This window comes from Zalophus californianus, chromosome 1 (assembly GCF_009762305.2).
Source record: "Zalophus californianus isolate mZalCal1 chromosome 1, mZalCal1.pri.v2, whole genome shotgun sequence".
In the NCBI taxonomy this organism is placed as follows: Eukaryota; Metazoa; Chordata; class Mammalia; order Carnivora; family Otariidae; genus Zalophus; species Zalophus californianus.
Window position 1 is genome coordinate 1,917,093 of NC_045595.1, and position 22,647 is coordinate 1,939,739.

The 22,647-nt window shown below is 48.3% G+C and overlaps 1 protein-coding gene across 5 annotated transcripts; it reads left to right on the forward strand.

Annotated features, from left to right (window-relative positions):
• Positions 1–6,140: 6,140 nt before the first annotated feature.
• On the forward strand, positions 6,141–21,093 carry ZNF554 (zinc finger protein 554). Of its 5 annotated transcripts, XM_027582570.2 has the most exons (6): positions 12,070–12,328; positions 12,893–13,084; positions 13,379–13,448; positions 15,956–16,082; positions 17,373–17,564; positions 18,104–21,093. In XM_027582570.2, exons 3-6 carry the CDS (start codon positions 13,416–13,418, stop codon positions 19,276–19,278), a joined length of 1,527 nt encoding a protein of 508 aa, XP_027438371.1. In that variant the 5' UTR covers positions 12,070–12,328; positions 12,893–13,084; positions 13,379–13,415; the 3' UTR covers positions 19,279–21,093. The 5 variants fall into 5 exon arrangements, with proteins under 5 accessions (XP_027438370.1, XP_027438374.1, XP_027438371.1 ...); XM_027582569.2 differs by lacking the exons at positions 12,070–12,328; positions 12,893–13,084 and adding an exon at positions 6,141–6,198; XM_027582573.2 differs by lacking the exons at positions 12,070–12,328; positions 12,893–13,084 and adding an exon at positions 6,186–6,198 and having other exon boundaries at positions 15,959–16,082.
• Positions 21,094–22,647: the final 1,554 nt, after the last annotated feature.

The following is a 22,647-nucleotide window of genomic DNA, read 5'->3' on the forward strand; positions in this document are numbered from 1 at the left end:
TCCAGACTCCGCTGAGATTATTCATGTCAGCCAATCCTAAACCTACTGTTTCTAATTGCCACACCTGCTTCTTCCCAGGGAAACCACAGTAAAGACTCCCACCCATGTTCCCCACACCCCTGCCTCCTGATGGACCCTGGTGCTTCCCAGAGTGCTCCCCACCAGTGGCGTGCCCCCTCTACTAGGGAAGTGTCAGCAATAAACTGTCTTTTCAATGGCCGCTGTCTCCTGATCTGTTGGCCCCTCCGTACCTGAATAACAATAAAACCTACATTTAAAAACTCCTGGATAGGGCGCCTGGGTGGCTCAGTCGTTAAGCGTCTGCCTTCGGCTCAGGTCATGATCCCAGGGTCCTGGGATCGAGTCCCGCATCAGGCTCCTTGGTCAGCAGGAGACCTGCTTCTCCCTCTCCCACTCCCCCTGCTTGTGTTCCTGCTCTCGCTGTGTCTCTCTCTGTCAAATAAATAAATAAAATCTTAAAAAAAAAAAAAGAACCAATGTCTTGGGGTGCCTGGCTGGCTCGATCGGTGGAGCATGAATGAGACTCTTGTTTTCGGGGTGGTGAGTTTGAGCCCCATGTTGGGGGTAGAGATTACTTAAAAAAAAAAAAAAAGAACCAATGTCTTAATTTGTTACAAGGAAAGCGCAATAATTAACCCTGTTCATGCCCACAGAGTTAAATAAGAAAGTATATAAACTCTTCTTTAGAGTAGTTGCACAAAGGGGGACTTGGATCATTTCAGACCATCAGTAAAAGACATCATGGTTGGGAAATGCATTCTACTGGCCAAAGTAGATTTGGCTGGTTATAAAGACTCTGGGCAGCAAAGGATAGACACTGAGTTCTGCTTTATAAGATCTTCTGCAGAGGCAGAAGCAGAGGCACCCAGAGGCACCATCTACTCCATGGCCATTTCTGCATCAAGCATTCATTGTCCTTGCCTAGAAAATACAACCACAGATACTCCTGCAACTCTTGAGAAAAATACCAGTTCACCAAAACCAAGCCCCCTTTGTCCTTCTGGGGACATATTGTCACTGCAGGTATTCTCGAGGGACTGTAGGTTCTGAGGCTCTAAAGGCCTCGGAGGCAGTTTTGTAGTTGGGACAACATCAGCCTCTTCGGTTCCCCACAGACCCCATTTCTGGTTGGGGGAGGAGCGTCTCATGGGGGGCATGGGCCACAGCATGCCTGGCATGGTAGACACGGTAGCAGGAGCCAGACAGGGTGCTGTCAAAGAAATGCGTATCCTCCAAGGACGTATGGCGTGGGCGTCCCTCCAGCACCCTGCGGGCAGATCCTGGGGGTGAGCATGTGAAATAAAATCACCAGAGTTTACTAAGGACAACATCTTCTGGGTATCTACAACAGTTAATCGTCTGTATAAAACATGAGAAACCAGGGACTTCGTTGCTCTGGGTGTGAAAAGGCGAGTCCCTTGGAAAGCGTCAAACATGGAGTCTTTCCCACTGGTGGTGAAATCCCACTGGGTGACCCACACCTTCTGTGTGGTGATAGTATTCAACCCAGCTACGCGGAGGTTTGTCGGAGAACTGTGTCCCCATAAACAATAGTCATGACTGTCAAATCGATGACTCTGGAAAGTCCATTCTGAGGAAGGATGGAATTGCTCTGTGGTCGGCGTCCTCTTTGTACAGCCTGCACAGATAGCTTTCCTGACCATTTCCTCTTTCAGATCCCAGAGGAACCACTTCCCTTTCATATCATCTGAGACAAACAGCCCCACCCAGGTCTGGCCAAAATGCAGCAACAACACCACCATGCCTGGGGCCAGAGCAGCATCCCTGGAGGCCATCTGATACAGAGATGGAAACTGACCTTTGTCACTCAAGGGCAGATCATAAGGCCCATACGTGATCTGAAGGGGAAGAGAAAAGTGGGGTCCATCTTTCACTCAATGGAAGCAACATGAGGGAGAACACTGTGCAGTATACATCATTAACCAATCACACATGTTTTGTATGACTTGAATCCTTTTGGATGTAACAAAAAAAAATTTGGGGGGGGTGGGTGGCTCAGTTGGTTAAGCTTCTGACTCTTGATTTCAGCTCAGGTCTTGATCTCAGGGTTGTGAGATCGAGACCCGAGTTGGGATTCTCTCTCTCCCCTTCTCCCTCTGCCCTTCCCCCAACTCTCCCTTTCTTAAAAAAAAAAAAGGTTTATGGCTCAGAATATAATCTATCTTAGCATTTGTTCTGTGTACATTTAGGAAGAATGTGTGTTTGGCTGGTGTTGGGCAGAGTGTCTCATAAATAGCAGTCCAGTCAAGTTTGTTGATAGGGTTGTTTAAATCTACACCTCTGCTAATGCTCTGCCTAATTGTTCTACCAATTATTGAGAGAGAGGTGTGATGATTAATTTTACCTGTCCTCTTGGCTAGGTTATGGTACCCATTGTTTGGTCAAACGTCAGTCTAGATGTTGCTGTGGAGGTAATTTTTATTTAATTTTTATTTATTTTAAAGATTATTTGAGAGAGAGAAAGAGAGAACGAATGAGCAGGGGGAGGGGCAGAGGGAGAGGGAATCTCAAGCAGACTCCCCGCTGAGCGCAGAGCCCCACACGGCACTCGAACACACGACCCTGAGATCATGACCTGAGCCACAATCAAGAGTCGGACACTTAACTGACTGAGTCACCCCGGTGCCCCGCAGTGGAGGTAATTTTAAATTAATATTTAAATCAGTCCACTTTGACTGAATCAGATTATCCTCCATAATGTGGGGGGCCTCATTCAATCTGTTGAAAGCCTTAAGGAAGAAAGACGGAGCTCTAAGGAAGAAGGAATCCTCCCTCTAGACGGCCTTTGGTCTTGAGCTGCAACATTCACTCTTCCTTGGGTCTCCAGCCTTCCCTGAAGATTTTGGACCTGTCAGCCCCCATAATCACATAACACAGTTCCTAAAAATTAATCACCCTCTGTATCTCTGGAAACCCTGACTGTTACAAGGAATACTAAAATCATCTCCAACTATATCTATTTCTCCTTGCAGTTCTACCTGCAAAATCCAAAAAAAGATTTTTGTTTTGTGTATTTTGAAGCTCTGTTAATAGTTGCATAAATATTTTGGATTGTTATGTCCTTTTGACTTATTTGACACGTTTATGATTACAAAATGACCTTTTTTTTAATCCATGGTAGTATTCTTTGCTCTGACATCAGCTTTGACAGAAAGTACAGCTACTTTTACCTTCTGTTGACTAGTATTAGCATGCTGTGTCTCTCAATTTCCTGTTCTTTCTAACCTATTTGGTCTTTATATTTAAAGTGTATTTCGGGGCACTTGGGTGGCTCAGACGGTTAAGCATCTGCCTTCAGCTCAGGTCATGATCCCAGGGTCCTAGGATCGAGCCCCGCATTGGGCTCCCTGCTCAGCGGGAAGCCTGCTTCTCCCCCTCTCACTCACCCTGCTTGTGTTCCCTCTCTCGCTGTGTCAAATAAATAAAAAAATAAATCTTAAAAAAGAAATAAAGTGTATTTCTTGTAGCCAGCATATTTTTGGGCCTTACTTTCTTATCTGACAATCTCTGACTTTTTAATTCAGGTATTTAAACCAGTAACAATTAATGTGATTTTTAGTATGGTTAACTTTGAGTCTGTCGCCTTGCTGTTTATATGCTAGTCACTTCAATTTACCCTTACCCTCTTCTTCTGCCTTCCTTTGGCGTAACTGAGTATTTTTTATGATTCTATCCTATTTTCTTGTTGATTTATTAGCTATCACTCTGTTTTGATATTTAGTTTGTTAGCTATGTTAGGGTTTCTTGTATACACCTAACCTGTTACAATTTGCCTTCATGTGATAGGACTTCATGTGTAAGAACCTTGCAATAGTATACTTCCATTTCTCCTTTTCCAGCCTTTCTACTATTGCCATTCCATTTACTTTTATATTTAATATAAATCACTCAACACGCTGCTGTTATTTTTTTAGTAAGCAAGACTGAAAACTTAGGATGGTCAGCAGCAGCTCAGAGGACTATGAGGAGGAATAGGTCCTCCAGTCCTAAAGGCAGTCTGGGCGGCACATCTTCCATGCCACAAGCTAAGACTGGAAAAACCAGACTGGAAAAGTGGTTTGAAAATTATTTAACACATCGTCTTAGTCTGTAAAGATGGCTTTAACAAATGGCCCTAGACTGGGTGGCTTTCATAACCATTTGCTTCTCACAGTTCTGGAGGCTGGAAGTTCAAGATCAGGGTGCCCGCACGAGCAGGTGAGAACCCCCTTCCAGGTTGCAGATAGCTGACTTCTTCCTTCCATGTCCTCACATAGTGGGAGGGATGAGGGAGCTCTTTTGGGTCTCTTTTATAAGGGCACTAACCCCATCCGTGATGGCTCCACCTAATAATCACCTCTCAAAGGCCCCACCTCCTAATATCATCACATTGGGGATTAGGTATTAACTTGCGAATTTGGGGGGGGACACAAACATTCAATCATAACACACAGTATGTTTATTATTGAGTTGGCTTGGGCCACATGTGACACAAATTTATCCAACCACTGGGACCTTCTTCCTGATGTTTATTCTACTTAAACCAAAGCCACTCGAAGACTAGATTCCCAGTTCAGGCTTGAAACAAATAAGATGCAACTCTGGAGAAAAGATCCTAATCCATTTTGCCGGAGTGCCTGTTGATCAGGAAGTATTGCCAACTTCTCTCCATTTCAGGGGACTCTATTTCTTCTACAAAGAAAAAACACGCAGCACAGGGCTTGGCCATTGCATAGAGAGAAAAAGAGTGAGAAAGAGAAATAAATAGGGGCCCTCTTGTACTGTTGGTGGGAAGGCAAACTGGTGAAGCCGCTCTGGAAAACAGTATGGGGGTTCCTCAGAAAGTTAAAAATAGGACTACCCTACCAACCAGCAATTGCACTACTAGGTATGTACCCAAAAAATACAAAAAGACTAATTCAAAGGGGTACCCCAATGTTTATAGCAGCATTATCAACAATAGCCACACTATGGAAAGAAACCAAATGTCCATCAACAGACGAATGGATAAAGATGATGTGAGATATATATACGTGAGAGAGATATATGTGAGATATATATACACACACATGTATATCTCATATATATATATATATATGTATATATATACATCATGGAATATTACTCAGCTATCAAAAAGAATGAAATCTTGCCATTTGCAATGGTGTGGATGGAGCTAAAGTGTATTATGCTAAGCAAAATAAGTCAGTCAGAGAAAGACATATACCGTATGATTTCACTCATATGTGGAATTTAGGAAATTAAACAGATAAACATATGGGAAGGAAAAAAAGAGAGAAGGGGAAAAAACCATAAGAGACTCTTAACCATAGAGAACAAACTGAGCGTTGATGGAGGGAGGTGGGTGGGGGATGGGCTAAGTGGGGGATGGGTATTAAGGAGGGCACTTGTGATGAGCACTGGGTGTTGTATGTAAGTGATGAATCACTGAATTCTACTCCAGAAATGAATATTGCACGATACATCAACTAACCAGAATTTAAATAAACATTTGAAAAAGAAAAACAATAGTATACTGAAAGACATAATACATATCATGGTTTGGGCCAATAATCATCATCATAATTTTTAAAATGTATAATTGATCACATATTTATATAACTTATTGATATTATTTTATCATTAGATGGTTACATTTTACTGTATTATACAGAATATCATAGTTGATAATAACAATATATATTATGAACCTATGATACATTACTATATTAATTATGGTAGTTTTATTATTTCAACATATTATTAATAACACAAGTCCATCTATCAGTATTACTGATAAATATCCTTATAACAGTTTTACCAAGTAAAAATTGGATTACATATTTACATAACTTGTTAATAAATAGGCAAATCTTTATGTCTCAGGCATCGTGCCAAATACATCACTCGCATTTTCTCCCTCATTCAGGGACAGGCCAAGCGCTGGGCGCATCTGCCGCTGGGCAGGAAGCTTCTCCGTCCTGCGGAGACACCTCCCGCCCGCTGATGGCGCTGTGACTAGACTCGTTGCCCCAGAGGCACGGGGGAACCCAGCGCCAGACCCGCAGCTCCTGGGACTTGTAGTTCGCGGCCACGCGGTGCGCAGGCGCACTGCCGCGTCCGTCCTGGGAGCGCGTGCGGGGGCGGCGGCGGCGGCGGCGGCGGCGGCGGCGCGGCGTGAGTGAACGGGGCGGGGGCGCGGGCCGGAGGGAGGAGGGGTCCGGGACCGGCGCGGGGACCGCGTCGGCGCCGCGGGCCGGGGTGGGAGCCGGTGGCGCCCGAGCGGTGCGCTCCCGGTGACACCTGCGCCCGTTTTGGGGCGGCGTAGCCGCAGGCGGTGCTTCGCGCCTTCCTGGCCGGCCGCGCCCGAAGCCCGGTGTGCGGGGTCTGCGCGGGGGTCCGGGCGGGAGCGGGGCCTCGGCGTTCCCGTGGAGGCGGCACGGGACGGTCGGAAAGGCCGCCCAGCTCCCAGAACGGCAGAGTCCAAGCCTTCCTTGGGGGGAGCCCCCGTGTGAGACCCCCGGGGGCGCGCGCTGCCAGGAGCGGACGACAGCTCGTCCAGCCCAGACTTGGAAGGGAAATGGAATGGACCTGTTTGCTCTTGAAGGCGGAGAGGGCTTGGAACCCCCGGGCTTCCCTGGGCTAGCCAGAGGTCTCCCCGGGGCGATTCTGCCTGTCCCCGTCCCCCGTGGGCAGGGTCTGGGGACATTGGTGGTTGTCACGCGGGGGGGGGGGAGTGCCTGGCATCGAGGGAGTGGGGCCAGGAATGCCGCTCAGACCCCACAGCGCCCGGACGGCCCCGCCCCAGAGAACGATCCCGCCCCAGTGCCCACAGCGCCCCGGGGGAGGGGGTAGGGGAGAGACCCTACATTAATTATCCGGAAAAACACCTGAGTCAGATCCCTGCTCACTAGATAGCAGAATAAATTCCCAAAGGGTCAGACGGTACGAACCAGAGAGACCCAACCCCAGCAGCTGTGTCTCGTGCTCCCCACTCCCCTCAGGGTGTGTATTTAATTGTGTGCAGCATCCTAGGGCCTCGGGAGGGCAGATCATCAAGGCACAGGGAGTCTTTTCGGGCGGATGGAATCCCCGAAACCAGCGAGCTCTCATTTGGGAGTGACTGTCCCTAGGGGACCGTGGGTGACTTACCCTGTGGCCCTGTGGTTCTAGTGGTATCGAGGGTCCACTCCGTTTATGCCCAGCTCACCGGCCAGGGGAGGAGGAAGCAGCTGACCATTCTGCCAGTGTCCCAGCACCAAGCCCTCCAGTCTCTCCCCTTCCCTGGGGTGCATTTCATTGTTCTTGTGAGGAAGCCCCCATCGGGCCTCATCTGGCCTTCCTGTGGAGAAAGGATGAGTTTCTGTGGTTCAGACATTGAGAGGGAAAATCCTGAGCCACGTGCCACAGGCCTGGGTGAAGGAGGGGGTGTAGGGGGCCGCTGACATGCACCGCGATTAGGAGGGTCTTCAAACCTTGAGAGGGTGGCAGAGAATTGGTCTGGAAAAGCTAGGAAGGGGCCGGGGGACCTGGACCCATTGCCGTGAGCTGCAGTGTCCCCAGAACAAGGACGGCACCGCATGCAGTGTGGGGGCCAGGGTGGTAGCCGTGTTCCGTCCCCTGCATGAAGCTCCCGGGCAACAAGACTAAAGCGAGGACCAGAGCCCTCCCTCTCTGTTTGCCTCTGGTGTTTGTGAGTGTCCTGGGGCCGCCAGAGCAGAGCACCACAGCCTGCGTGGCCAATGCAACAGAAACCTCCACTCTCACATTCTGGAGGCCGGAAGTCCGAAGTCAAGGGTCAGCAGTGCCCTGCTCCCTCCGAAGGCCCAAGGAGAGGATGCTCCCTGCCTCTTACAGCTTCTGAGGGTCCCTCTCAACCCTTGGCATCCCTTGGCTCGAAGCTGTGTCACTCGTCTCTGCGTCCACTGCCACATGGCCTTCTCCCTGTGTGTCCGTGTCCCTTTTAAGGACACCGTCCGTCATTGTGCATCAGGACCCACTCGACTCTTGGATGACTTAGTCATATCTGCAAATTTCCTGTTTGCAAAGAAGGTCACTTTCACGGGTACTGGAAGGTCAGGCCTTGAGCGTATCTTGTAGATCACCTGACTCAGCACCGGGCAGTGTTTTCACCAGCAGGTGCCTGCTCAGGGTGGAGCACGTGTGTCCTAGAGAGACACCTGATGCCCCGGGGGTCTGGCCAGCGGGCCCTCTGCCCTGCATAGCTGAGACCACGTGCTCCCAGTGAGTCGGAGCCAGCTCTCTGGTGAATTCTGCAGCACGTCCTCTCTGGCTCCCCGCTCAGGTTGTCAAGCTTTTGTTCTAGTTTATCTCAGTTTCACTTCATAAATGGTTTGCAAAAGAAGTTGGCATCACGGATCATGTCTTCCTTGATAATTTTTTTTAGTTAATTTATTTATTTGACAGAGAGAGCGAGAGAGGGAACACGAGCAGGAGGAGCGGGAGAGGGAGAAGCAGGCTTCCCGCGGAGCAGGGAGCAGATGTGGGGCTCGATCCCAGGACTCTGGGATCATGACCTGAGCCGAAGGTAGACGCTTAACGACTGAGCCACCCAGGCGCCCCTTCCTTGATAATTTAAGCAATTACTGGTCCCTCCTGGAGTTAGCCATGATACCATTTGGTGTATATCCTTGCCAGCCTTTGCCGTCTTGCCTTATATTACGTGTGTGTGTTATATATATTTAACTGTTGACAAGTTTTTTTTTTTCAGGTTTGTTAGTTTTATTTTTTTGGTAATAGTTTTATTTAGATGTAATCCACACACCATACAGTTAGTTCATTTAGGGCATGCAGTTCAGTGACTTAGAGTATATGCACAGAGTTGAGCAGTCACCATGTCTGCCTAATTCTGGATCCTTTCATCATTCTCTCAAGAAACTCTGTCCCCATGAGCCGTTACCTCCCAGCCCTATTCTCTAGCCCGTGGCAAAAACAGATCTACTTCCTGTTCATGGATGAGCCTGTTCTGGAGACGTGTCACACACGTGGACTCACACCCGTGGGGCCTTCTGTGTCTGGTTCCCTCCCTGAGTGTCGTGGCCTCAGGGTCGGTCCACGTAGTGTGTGTCAGGGCTACACTTCTTTTTAAGGCTGAATAACAATCTGCTGTGTAGACGGAGCACATGTGTTTACCCATTCATCTGTTGACAGACCTTTGGGTTGCTTCCACCTTTGGGTGACTGTGAGTCACACTGCCGTGAACATTTGTGAACAAATGTTTGTGTGGACGTATGTTTTTGTTTCTCTTGGGCAGGGAGCGTGGGTCCCATGGTAACTGTGTTTAACCATTCGAGGAACCACCAGACTGTCTTCCATGGCGGCGGCCCCGTTGTCCATGCCCACCAGTGGTGCCCAAGGGGTCCATTTCTCCCCATGCTCCCCAACCCCTGTTCTTGCCTTTCTGATGCTAGTCATCCTGCTGGGGGCGAGATGCTACCTCCCTGTGGGTTTGATCTGTGTTTCCCCAATGACTCATGATGTTGAGCATCTTTCCGTGTGCCCCTCGGTCATCTGAGTATCACCTTGGGAGAAGCGTCTTTACTTGAGCGAGCTTTTCATTTTGAAGGGATTTGGGGAAGAGGTGTGCAGATGGCACACGGAGCCCCCCATAGCTCCCCCCTCGTGCACACTCAGCCTGGCTTCTTCGTTTGCCCTCGCCCCAAGCAACCTTGTGGGGATTCTTGTGTCCCAATTGCCCTTCCCTGTGAAATTCTTTCTGGCAGGAGGCTATTTTTTTAAATGTTTAGTTGCAAATTAATTATAGACTCACAGATGTTGCAGAAGTGGGGCAGAGCCCCCTGTACCCATCACCCAGCTTCCCCCATTGGCATGTCTCACAACAGTGATCAAAGCCAGCACGTTGATACTGATCAGCCCCCCCACGAAGATTGAATACCACAGAGGCATCAGTGTGTGGGGGCTGCCACAGAGCCCTGCGGACGGGGAGGCTCACACCACAGAGCTCGGTTCTCTCCCAGACCTGGAGCCGGTGGCCTGAGATCGAGGTGTCGACAGGCTTGATTTCGTTCTGAAGCCTCTCTCCTTGGCGGTAGACAGCTGTCTCCTCTCTGCGCCCTCCCGTGGTCTTCTCTGTGTGTGTCTGTATCCCAATGCTCTCTTCTTTTCTTATTTTTTATTTATTTATTTGAGAGACACAGAGAGAGTGAGAAAGAGCACCAGCAGGAAGGAGGGGGACAAGCAGGCTTCCCGCTGAGCAGGGAGCCCCATGTGGGGCTCAATCCCAGGACCCCGGGATCATGACCTGAGCCGAAGGCAGATGCTTAACTACTGAGCCACCCAGGCGCCCCCCCCCCCCCACCCAGTCCTCTCTTCTTACAAGGACACGGGTTTTATGGGACCAGGGCCCATTCCTAATGACCTCATTTTGACTTAATTACCTCTTTAAGAGCCCTATCTTGAAATACAGTCACCTTCTGAGGTCCTGTGGTTGGGACTTGAAGGTATGAATTTGGAGGGGACACCGTTTAGCCCGTAAGAAAAGTTACATGTACACAGACTTACGTTGGAGATACTGCAGGTTCGGTTCCAGATCACCGACAGTAAAGCGAGTTGTGTGCATTTCGGGTTTCCCAGGGTTCATAAAAGTTATGTTTACACCGTCCTGGAGTCCATTAGGTGTGCGGTAGCGTGATGTCTAAAAATATCATGTACATGCCTTAATTTAAAAATACTTTCTTGCTAATAAACGCAAACCGTCATCTGAGCTTTCTGCAAGGCATCATCACTGACCACCGATCTCCATAACAACCACAGTAATAAGCTCGTGAGATTGCTGTGGCACAGAGACACGAAGTGAGCAAACGCCGTGGGAGGAATGGCCCCGCAGACTTGCTGGATGCGGGGTTGTCACAGATCTTCGATACCAAACAATGCATTATGTGTAGGTGTGCGTGTATCCACCTTTGTACTGAACACGCATCTGTGCCTTATAAATAAAAAGAGCACTTTTTCTGACCTCCCCTCCCCACCCCAAGAACCGATTTGCAGTACCCCAGGGTTAACACCGCCTTACCCCTTACTGGGAATGCTTCTCCTCATGTCATCGACACCTACTGTGGGGCGTTGATCGCAACCAAGATGCGACCCGGAGCATGGACGGGAGGGGGCGGGCGGCATCAGGTCTCAGTTCAGCAGGATGAGTCAGCGATAGGGCGTCATGCACCTAAAATGGGTCATGAGGGTAAATCTCATGTTGGGTGTTCTTACCACACACTAAAAAAAAAAAAAAAAAAAAAAGCATCAACCAACCAAGAGATTAACGCTGGTTCTGTTCTATTAACTACATGGCAGACTTTTTCAGATTTCCCCAGATTTCCCACTACCATCTTCCTTCTGGCCCAGGAAACCCATCCAGGGTCCTGCAGGACATTTTGTCACCTTGCCTTTCTTCTTGGGCTCCTCCAGTCTGTGACTGTTTCTCATACTTTCCTTGTCTTTCATGACCTTGGTGCTTTTGAAGAGCACTGGCCAGGTGTTTGTAGAAGGTCCCATGGGTTGAGTTTGTCTGATGTTTCCTCATGATTACACTGGGGTTATGGTTTTGGGGGAGGGTACCCCAGTGGTGTCATGTCACATCAGGGGATATCTGCCGTCCAGTCCTCGGCGCTGGTGACTCCAGCCTTGATCACCTCGCTCGGGTGGGGTCTGACAGGTTTCTCCGGGAATAAGGTCGCCGTGTCTCCCTTGATCTGCTGTGTTTATTGGAAGCAAGTCACTGAGTCAACCCACATGGAAAGCAGGGGTCTGGGGAGGCCAAGCTCCACCTCCTGGAGGAGAAACATGGAAGGGTTTACAGATGTGTTAAAACCAGGGTGCTAATTAGCATATTTTGGAGGCATGACCAATGTCCCGCCTCTCCTTGGAGTCTCCCCAGTAACGAATTGTGTGCATCGGTGGGTCTTGTCTGCAGGTAGGATTACTGGGGTGTTTCTGTGGTGATTTTCTGTTAATGTGGGGGGGGCAGTGATTTTTTTTGAAGTTTTCATCCAGGAATCCAGATCAAGCCCATCACAAGTGTCCATTCATTCCTCGTGAGTCTGTGTGAGAGTTTAGAGTTTACACATGGATCACAGCACCCAGAGCGGGCAGGTCACTCACCTGTGGTGAGTGGGGACAGAGTGGGGACTGCTTCAGGATGCCGTCACTGAGGGCCAGAGCCAGATACTCATTAGCGTGCTGGAAACAGTCTGCTCAGGCCCTGTGGCAGTGGGGAGAGACCTCCCAGTGGACCGGGGCTCCATCCCTGATGCAGCGTGGACAAGCCGGGGTATGTGGCAACGGAGCAGGAGGGGGTCAGTGGACGGGCACTTGCCAAGAGGGCACATCAGGGGGACTCTGGCTAAACAGAGCTGATGGGGCTGCTGCTGCAGGCAGGCTGGGTGATCCCCACGCCACCTGGCCGGGGGATGGGGGGACCAGCCAGCTCTCTGGGGGATCAGACACAGGGCAGGGGCTCTTGCTAAAACTGGGTAATGCAGAACTAAACTCAGAAGCTCAGAGGTCGAGGCCTGGCTGAAAGGAGGGTTCAGAGTGGCCCAACTAAAGTTGGGTCAGGGAATGAGTCCAGGAAGCCAGCTGGGCTGTGGGAAGGCAGACATGAATCTGAGACATGCCCAGGGTGGGGGCGCCTGTGGGCTCTGAACTGAGCCTTCCAGAGTTTGAGCCTGGGTGGTCCTACTAGGTTGAATGGTGTTCCCCACAAAATTCATGTCCACCCGGAACCTTAGAATGTGAGCTTATTTGGAAATAGGATCTTTGCAGATGGTGTTAGTGAAGGCGAGGTCATATTGGAGTAGGCGGGCCTAATCCAATGACTTGGTGTCCTCATAAGAAGAGAGACACAGATTCGGGAGACAGCCATGTGACCATGGAGGCAGAGACTGGAGGGACGTGGCCACGCGCCCAGGGCCAGCTGGAGTGCCCAGAACCTGGAAGAGGCAGGAAGGACCCTCTTCTGAAGCCGCTGGAGGGGGGTGCAGACCTGAGACCTTGATCTGACTTGTGGCCTCCAGAATGTGAGAGAGTAAGTCTCTGCGGTCTTCAGCCTCCCAGCTTGTGGTTGTCTGTTTCAGTGGCCCCAGGACATTCACACAGACTGCTTTGCAATGGAGTGGGTGCGTTCCATAAGCTTCTGAGACCTTCAGTCTCTCCGTCTGAGCCTGGGTTAAGTAGCCGTTAAGGCCCACGGCCTCTGTCCTGGCTTCTGTTGACCACACTGTTGGGGGGACACCTGGATTGGTTGCAGAGGTCTCCGGGTCCAGGATTTGGGGACTGGGGACAGGTCTGGGCCTGGGCTTCACGGTCCCTTCTCCCACAGCTCTGCCTGCCTTGGAAACTGCTCCCAAGAGAAGAGAATGGCTGCTGGCTACCTGCCCCCATGGCCCCAGGTGAGTGGGGACTTCCTCCGGCCCTGAAGATGCCCAGTGTGTCAGGGGAAGTGCTCCTACCAGACTTGCATTCCTTGCTACCTGGGAACCGAGGGAGCACTGCCCATGAGCATCTGGGTCCGAGTACCCCTGCTTCTTGGGTGTCTAAGGAAAGGCGTACAGTGGATTTAGCACACCTTTCCCCACAGGAGAGCTGTGCTTCCTTCCTGGGCTGGGAGCGTGTCCTTGTGGCCCGAAGACCGCACGTTTCCCCCATGGCGGGAGGAGCTATGCCATCCTTATTTAAAAATAATTTTCAAAATTGTGGTCAAATACACACAACATGAAATTCACCATCGTAACCACTTTCAGTACATAGCTCGCAGCATGAAGCACACTCATATGGTCCTGCGACCACCCCCACCCTCCGTCTCCAGAACTTTCCATCTTCCCACACGGAGACTCTGTCCCAATGAAGCACGGACTCCCCACCCCCTGCCCCAGCCCCGGCTCCCACCCTCTCCTCTCTGTCTGTGTGCACGGGACTCCTCTGGGGACCTCCTGGGAGTGGGGTCCTGCGGGATGTGTCTGTTCTTCTGTATCTGGCTCCTCTCACTGAGCCCGGTGTCCTCGGGGTCCCTCCACATCATGGCAGGTGTCAGGGTCCCTTCCTTCCGAAGCCTGGGGACAGCTGCATTTGGTGGGAAGCCGCCTTCTGGGGCATGAGCATCAGGAGAGAGGGGGAGCAGAAGCCACCATCAGCTGGGACAGCAGATCTGTGGAGAGTGGTAGGCGGGGTCCCTGTCCCCTAACTCATAGCTTTGGGAACGTGATCAGTGTCTGCGTCAGAAATACAGAGGTGACCAACAGCTCGAGTTCAGGTGGTCCCTCAGAGAACAAGCCCTTTCCTGGGGTCATTTCTGAGTGACCAAGATGTCCAGTCAGTATCTATGACGTTGTCCTATTTGGGGCCCCCTGGAGAGAGGTCTTCAATCCGCTCTGGCCCCTGCATCAAAGTCCTGGTCATCGCAGGCACACCTGCTTCAGGCCTGACACAGCCCTTGGGGACACTGTGAGGTTTCAGCTGGGCCCAGGACCTGTGAGGTCAGGGCTCCAAACAAAGCCAGCGGCTTGTCCCTCAGCAGCGGCAAAGCTGAGATGCCACAGGGCTGGGCAGCGGCCCTTCCTTTCTTGTCTGCCTTCATGTGCACATAAGTGGAGCCACTCAAATCGAGGCGGTCAGGCTGGAGGGTCCTCATCTCTCCAGGCCACGCGGGATCACGAGCCCCTTAGCGGCTCAGACCTGAGTCTTTAAAACCCCAACATCATTTCTCCATCTGGGGATCGCCTCTCTCTTCATGCTGTTTTCCAATAGGTGTAAGTCATACAAATCATGAGTCATGGAGACTTGGTTTTAGTATTTAAAGAGCGTACATTTTAACCTGCTCACCAGGCAGCAAAAAACAAAAAACTTGTGTCCAAGTTTTCCCTGAGACTTGGGAGACTTTTTCCCCAGTCTTCCCTGACTGAGATGATCCATTATGAAATTACAAGAATATATTTATATATATATTTACTTATTATAATTTTAAACAAATAATATTTATTATAAATGTTAAATATAAATATGTTTTTATATTTAATAAATATGAAGTGATATTTCACACTCATTTTTAATTGTACATCCATATGTAATAGTCACAAAGTTCAAAGCCATTAAAATTGTTTTCCTTTTTATTTAATTGCATATTTACTCAAAGCCTTGCAGTGAGTTCAGCAGTTGCAGGGTTAACCCTAGAGCTCGCTGGGAAGAAGGCAGCAGGAATGTGAGGGGGCCTGGGGAAGGTTGCAGCAGCGGCTGCTGGCCTGGAAAAAAGCCTGTTTTTTCCTACTTTATCTAACATTTTTTTTTTAAATATTTTATTTATTTGAGAGAGGGCGAGAGTGTGAGCAGGGGAGGAGCAGAGGGAAAGGGAGACAATCTCCAGCAGACTCCGCACAGAGCAGGGAGCCCAGCACCCTGGGATCATGACCTGACCCGAAATCGAGAGCCAGACACTTGACCGACTGAGCCACCCAGGCGTCCCCACTTTAAAATTTTGTGGCAGTCCTGGGTGCTAACTTTTTTCTTCTGGGTGGGAGAAACACAGAAACTTTTAATTTTGTGGCGCCTGGGTAGCTCAGTCAATGAAGCATCTGCCTTCGGCTCAGGTCATGATCCCAGGGTCGTGGGATCGAGTCCCGTATCAGGCTCCCTGCTCGGCGGGAAGCCTGCTTCTCCCTCTCCCTCTGTCTGCCGCACCCCCTGCTTGTGCGCATTCTCTCTCTGACAATCAATCAAGCAATCAATCAGTCTTTACAACAACAACAGCAAATGGGCCGCATGTGCCCCTCCGGCCGTCCTGCACTGGCAGTCTGACCTCTGGGCTGCGCACCCGCTCCACGTGGACCACCTCCCTCTGTGCTCCTCCTGTGACCGCGGATGGGGGGCGGGGGCGTGCCTGAGCAGAACCGATGTGATGTTTCAGGAGTTAGTGACCTTGGAGGATGTGGCCGTGGACTTCTCCCGGGAGGAGTGGGCGATGCTGGATTCTGCGCAGAGGAGGCTCTACAGAGAGGTGATGCTGGACACCTGCGCGAACCTGGCCGCCCTGGGTAAGACCAGCCGCGTGCATCCACCCACTCCTCCGTTCACGCTCACTCAGCGTCTACACTGCCTCCAGAGCTGGGTTAGGAAGTGGGCATTGTGGGGTGAATACGGCGGCCGTGGTTCCTGCCCCTGTGGGGCGCATGGTTCACTGGGCTCTTCAATGCAGGGAATGGCCTGATTTCTTCGTTGTATGATTGCCCAAGCTGCTGTTGAGACGCACCTCGCACCTTAGTCTGAGATAACGTCCCTGAGTCCTCTTGGCTACAGAGTCACCATTAAAAATTTTTTTTGTTGTAGAATACATGTAACGTAAAATTTGCCTTCTTAATCCATTTTTTAGGTATACAATTCAGAGGCAGTAATTACATTCAAAATGTTGTAGGACCATCAGCGCTGTTTCCAAAACCTTTTCATCACCTCAGAGAGAAACCCTATACTCACTAAGCACGGACTCCTCACCCCCACCCTCCGTCTCCAGAACGTTCCATCTCCCCCCACGGAGACTCTGTCCCCACCCCCTGCCCCAGCCCCGGCTCCCACCCTCTCCTCTCTGTTTCTGTGGACGGGACTCCTCTGGGGACCTCCTGGGAGTGGGGTCCTGCGGGTTGTGTCCTTCTGGGTCTGGCTCCTCTCACTGAGCCCGGTGTCCTCGGGGTCCCTCCGAGTCGTGGCAGGGGTTGGGGAGAGCCTTTGCGCACAGCTCAACCCTCGCACGTGCAGTGACTGTGGGAAAGCCTTCAGCAGAATTTCATTACTTTTTATGGCTAAATAATATTCCACTGTTTGGATGGGCCACATTTTATTTATCCACTTGTCCATAGATGGACATTTGGGTTGTTTCGACTTTTCAGTCGCTGTGAATGTGGGTGTGCAAATAGTACTTCACTTCCCTGCTTTCAGCAACCTTGGGTCCATACCCAGAAGTGGCATTGCTAGGTCCAACAGTAATTCTATGTTTACCTTTTTGAGGAGCCACCAAGCTGGTTTTCACAGCACCATCTTAACAGCCATGCACAAGGATTCTGATTTTTCCACATCCTCTCTAAAACTTATTTTCTGCTTTTGCTTTTAAAAAAAAAAAAATCAAACCCATCCTACTAGGTATGAAGTGATGTCTCACTGTGGTTTTGATTTGCATTTCCCTAATGGTTAATGACGTTGAACATCTTTTCGTGTGCTTGGTGGCCATTTGTAGATCTTTCTTGGGGAAATGTAAGATCCACAGGTTTTTAATCAGGAAAATTGGTCAGCTTGGTCAACATGCCACCTCTCCAGTGTACTCTTGTCTCTTTCAGGAGCCTTGAAGAACCAAAGTTCTGATACCGGCATTGACGATGGCACACTTTCCCCAACACAAGCCTCTCCGGCCACCAGTCCTTCCCCATGGGCGGGGTGTCCACTCTTTTTACCAGTGGTGCCTTCCCACTTGGAGCCAGGAGAAGCCATGTGGATGGGGCCACAAGGAAGTCCCCAAACCTCCTGTTCAGGTGAGAGCCAGGCAGATACAAGCCATTGAGTGGGGGTGGCATCTTGGGGACTGCAGATCAGAGATCTCTCCACAGAGGCCCGAGCTCTATAAGGAGAAGGTTGAGGTCTTTGGTTGCTCTTTCTCAGATACCTTCGGTTCATCTCCGGCAACCTTACCCTATGCACTGGCTTCTACCACCCGCTGTGGGTGCAGAGAAAAGATATCCCATTTCTTTCTTGAAGCTGTTCTACCTGTATTTCTTGTTGCTTCTCTTCCCTGTCTGCTTTCTTGATGATTCTTTCTCTCTGCCATTCTCCTTCTCCCTCCTTTGTAGAGCCATTCCTTCTATATTTACATTTTTTTCTCCCCTTTTTCATCATTGTCCAGCTTCTTACACTGCTTCCTGTCCTTAGGATCTTTTCCTGTTTTCCCCCGTGTTGAGTGCTGATATTTGAACATGAATTCACATGTGCCTTGTATATGTTGGAAGTACTTTTGTCCCACTATTATTAAGTTAAATGTTTCTCCCCCCCCCCCCACCCCCTTAATTTATTTCAGATTTGGAGACTAGTCTGAAAAGCCAAGAGTCAATTTATAAGAAGGTGGTTTTGGAGGAAGAACCAGCCAGTGGTATGAATATCATAAAGCTCCCCAGAGAACACTGGGCATGTGGTCAGCTGGAGGAGAACCATGAAGACTCCCACAGGCTTTTGAGGCAAATGGCATATACCCAAGCAGAGGCATTTGCTCCAAAGGAGACCACTGCCTGGCGTGAGTTTGGGGAAACCTGTAGTATGAACTCAGACCTTGCTTTATCACAAGGAGGTTTTGTAGGAAAACATTTCCATGACTGTGATCTTGATATTGAGAGTTTGGTAGCTGATCTGTTCTTAAAACATCATCAGATGGGATACTCAGACCAGAGGCCCTGTGAAGGGAATGAATGTGGAAAAGACATCAGCCCAAACAGTCCCCTTGTTCAACACAAAAGAACTGGAATCTGTATGTATGCAGAAAGTGGGGAGTCATGTAATCATGGTACGGCTCTTACAACACACACCACAATTAATACGGTGGGGAAACCCTATGAATGTTACCACTGCGGGAAAATGTTTAATCGGAGGCATTCCCTGAGTGAACATCAGAGAATACATACAGGAGAGAGACCATATGAATGTCAGGAATGTGGGAGAGCCTTTACGCACAGCTCAACCCTCACACGACACTTGAGAACTCATACTGGAGAGAAGCCCTACACGTGCAGTGACTGTGGGAAAGCCTTCAACAGGATTTCATCTCTTACCCAGCACCGGAGGATTCACACAGGGGAAAAGCCCTATAAATGCAAAGACTGTGGAAAATCCTTCTGCCAGAGTTCTTACCTGATCTTGCACAGGAGAACACATACTGGTGAGAAGCCCTACGAATGTAATGAATGTGGAAAGGCCTTCAGTGATCGCTCCTCACTTAACCAACACGAGCGAACTCACACTGGTGAGAACCCCTATGAATGTAATCAGTGTGGAAGAGCCTTCAGCCAGAGGTCTTCCCTCGTTAGGCATGAGAGAACTCACACTGGAGAGAAACCGTATAGCTGTAATGAATGTGGGAAAGCATTCAGCCAGAGCTCATCCCTCATCACCCATCAGAAAACTCACACTAGTCAGAAAACCTATAAAATAATTGATTGTGGGAAAGCTTTCTATCAGAGCAGCTACCTTATTGGATTTTAGATATTATTGCTGCTCTGCAAAGTGACTTTTAGCACTCTACTACTTAAGTGTGGATAGGTTTTGCCCTTCTGATGTACTATTTGAAAAGAAGTAGGTGTATGCCACATTCTTGAAGAAAAACACTGAGGTCCAGATCTGAGAAGGGACCTTTTTAATGGGGAGAATTGCCATTGAGCTATGCCCAATGCCTGTCCTTTTGGAAGAGATTAATAAATGTGAACACTAACATGCAGTGGGATTTTGCTAAGAATTGTCACATTAATTTAGTTGTTGAAACAAAAGGTATTCTGTTTCAACCTTTTGTTTGAAAATTCAGTATTATTGTTTCAATAATCGGTTTCAATATTTTACATAGTCATTCTGCCCCTGTTGGTCACTTAGCTAGGTCCTAACTTGTTTCTTGCCCTGCTGTGGCAATGCAGTATGTATGCTAACACAGAAGGAGCTTTGGGTGCAAGGTGGAAAATAAAGAGTGCAAAATAGTATGTGTGATTCTATCCAGTGAAGCCAAAATATGTACATAAGTGGACAAAGGCCGGACAGAGATGTGGAGGAATGAACGGAGTTTATTTGTCAGAGTTTTCTGATTATGTGTGATTGTCTGCCTTTTGCCGTTTTGTTTGGTATTGCCAAACAATTAGCTATTTTGTTTGGCATTTGCCATTTTGTATTGGTAATCAGTAGAAATCGGACAATGCCAAGGGATATATCCAGTTTCTTGGAACAGTCAGGGAGGACTGTGGACGCCATGATGGGAAGGGTACAATGCAGTAGGTCAGCGGAGCAGCCTTTGATGGCCTGGGAGAAGTCCCATCTGTGAGGTGGACTTGGCAGAGCAGAGACCACGAGCTCTGATGTGCATCATCACCATCAGCGTCAACATTTTCTGGTTGCTTGCTCTATCTCCAGCATCACTCTGGCTCTTATATGCAGTTCCTCGTTTAATCGGAACAACCCCATGAGATGGTAGCTGTTCGCATCTCTGTATGACAGCAGGGGAAACAGAAATAAGGTAACTTGTCCAAAGTCAGACGACTAGAAAGGGGCAGAGCCAGGATTTGAACTTGAACAACCTGTTCAAGGGGAGCTGTGTTTTCTAAATTCTCCTTGGAAGCCACCTGACTTTCATCTGAATTTTTCCCTCTCTCTGGAGCTGATGAGGATGGTTGCCTGTCAGATCTTTCAACTAAGTGGCACCTGATCACATCGGTGTTGTTGCCTTTCTCCAAAGTAGAGATACCTCATCTGGAGTCCGTGTAGACCTTCGCTGGGCTGATGGATGTTCCTTGAAGGGCTCTGTGAACAATCTTGAGTTGGATGCAGAATATGTGCTGGGGCATGATGTGTTATCTGGGGCAGTGTCTGTAGCTTTCATCCCATTCTGAGGACTAGCTGACATGGGGGTGTCACGGATGCACTGTTTTTCATTTCGCAGGGAGCCTGGTTCATTGTGTAGCCAGACCCATGATGGAGTGAGGGGCTGGGATAGACATTAAAAAGCTGACTACATACTTTAATTAAATAATTACAGATTTTGGCAGTGCTCTTGGGGACTTAAACTAAGGATGCTGCTGTGATAGATAATATGAGAGGGACCAACCTCAGGGCCTTTCTGAGAACCTGATATTTGATTTGAGATGTGAGTCACTGGAGCCTCCAAGGTAGGGATTTAACCAGAGGAGACCTTCAGTTTAGCTTTGTTTTCACATATTTAAAAATATATATATATATATTTACAAGGGTGTCTGGCTGGCTTGTCGGTAGAGCGTGTGACTCCTGATCTCAGGGTCGTGAGTTCAAGCCCCACGTTGGGCATGGAGCCTACTTAAAAAAATAACTACAATGTTTGTTTTGATTTCTCTGACTCAAAAGTATTTTGAGAGAGAGTATATCTATTTTTTAAACTTTTGGGTGTTTAAATACCCTTCTCCCTCTCTTTAAAAACAAATTATTTTTCTTGTCTGATTGCATTGGCTCAATCCTTCAGTACAGTGCTGAACAGGAGTGTTGAGAACAGACCTCCTTGCTTTGTTCCAGATTGTAGGGAAAAGCATTCAGTCTTTCACCACAGAGTATGATGTTTTCTGCAGGCTTTCTGTAGATTCCATCATCTTTAATCAGTTTCTGCTTTCATTTTGCTGTGGTCTGAGAATGTGTCTACTGTCTTGAATCATTGAGACATGTTGAGTTTCCCTGTGTGATGTGTGATCGAGTTTTAGAGGTGTTCTCTAGATATCGAGGAGAAGCTGTATTCTCTGTTTTTATGCTTTGGAATCTGGCTTGTCTGTTAAATCAATCTTACTAATCATTGGCTCTCAAATTTCGTGTCAGGAGATTGAGATTTGACAAGTGAGAGTTGGTGCTCAGTAATGTGCATTTTTAATAAGCACGCCGGGCGATTTCACGGATGCTCCTTCTCTTTCAGTTACACTTTGGGAACCATAGCTGGTCCTTAACTGTACTTAGATCGCTGAATCAAAGATAATTAGCTCAAAAGGATTAAGTTACAGTTTCCTACTGCTCTTTTGCTTACTTCCCCTCTGTATTTTCTGTTGTTTTCACTTCTTTTTCTGTTGTTTTGGTTTTTTATTTTTTTATTTGGTGTAAATAATTCGTGACAGGTCTTCATTGTGAATTATGCCCTTTATCGTTTTGAAGTGACTCTCTTTGTCTGCTTTAATTAAGAGTACCACCTCTGCTTTTTCAACAAAACAAATTTGTTTATTTTTGGTATAATTTTTCACCTCCTTTGAAGTTCAGCTTTTTAAGTTCCTTGTGTCTCTCATTTTTAGTACATAGTTGGTTTTTGTTTTAGGATTCAAAGCAGAAAATCTATTTGTTTTTAAAGGACACATTTATGCCAATTATTGCTGTGATAAATGTTGTTGGCTTTAATTCTAATGTACTTTATGTCACTTACTTTTGCAGCTTCTTTTATTTTCTGACTTCTCTATTGATGGTATTGGTGGAATGTGTTTCTTTTCTGGTAATTTGGAAGGTGTATTTCCTGCCTCGGTGTCTTTTAGTATTTTATTTTATTACATTAAACATTACAGTGAAACCTATATTGTGACTTACCAGTATTAAGCAGCCTTTGTAGGATAAAAAGGTCAAGTTGCAGAGTGTGTATAATATATAATGCACTTTAAAAATTTTTTGAAAGTAGAGAAAATAATGTTATATATAGTGTTTGGATTCAAATGTATGTCATGGCAATAATAAACACCAAATTTGTGACTGTGGTTTCCTCTGGGAGGAGGTGGAAGGGATTTGGGGATCCTGGAGGTGATACACAGGGTATTTCAATTCTATCTGTAATGTTTTCTTTCTTTCAAGAAATCTGATGGAGTATGGTAAACTGATAGGATT

What these genes read in the sequence shown, in the direction of transcription:
- ZNF554 (XM_027582569.2), top strand. Translation starts at nt 13,416, where the DNA reads ATGGCTGCTGGCTACCTGCCCCCATGGCCCCAG. An exon ending in CGCGAACCTGGCCGCCCTGG is followed by an intron (nt 16,083 to 17,372) that starts GTAAGACCAGCC and finishes TGTCTCTTTCAG; the next exon opens with GAGCCTTGAAGAACCAAAGT. An exon ending in TCCCCAAACCTCCTGTTCAG is followed by an intron (nt 17,565 to 18,103) that starts GTGAGAGCCAGG and finishes AATTTATTTCAG; the next exon opens with ATTTGGAGACTAGTCTGAAA.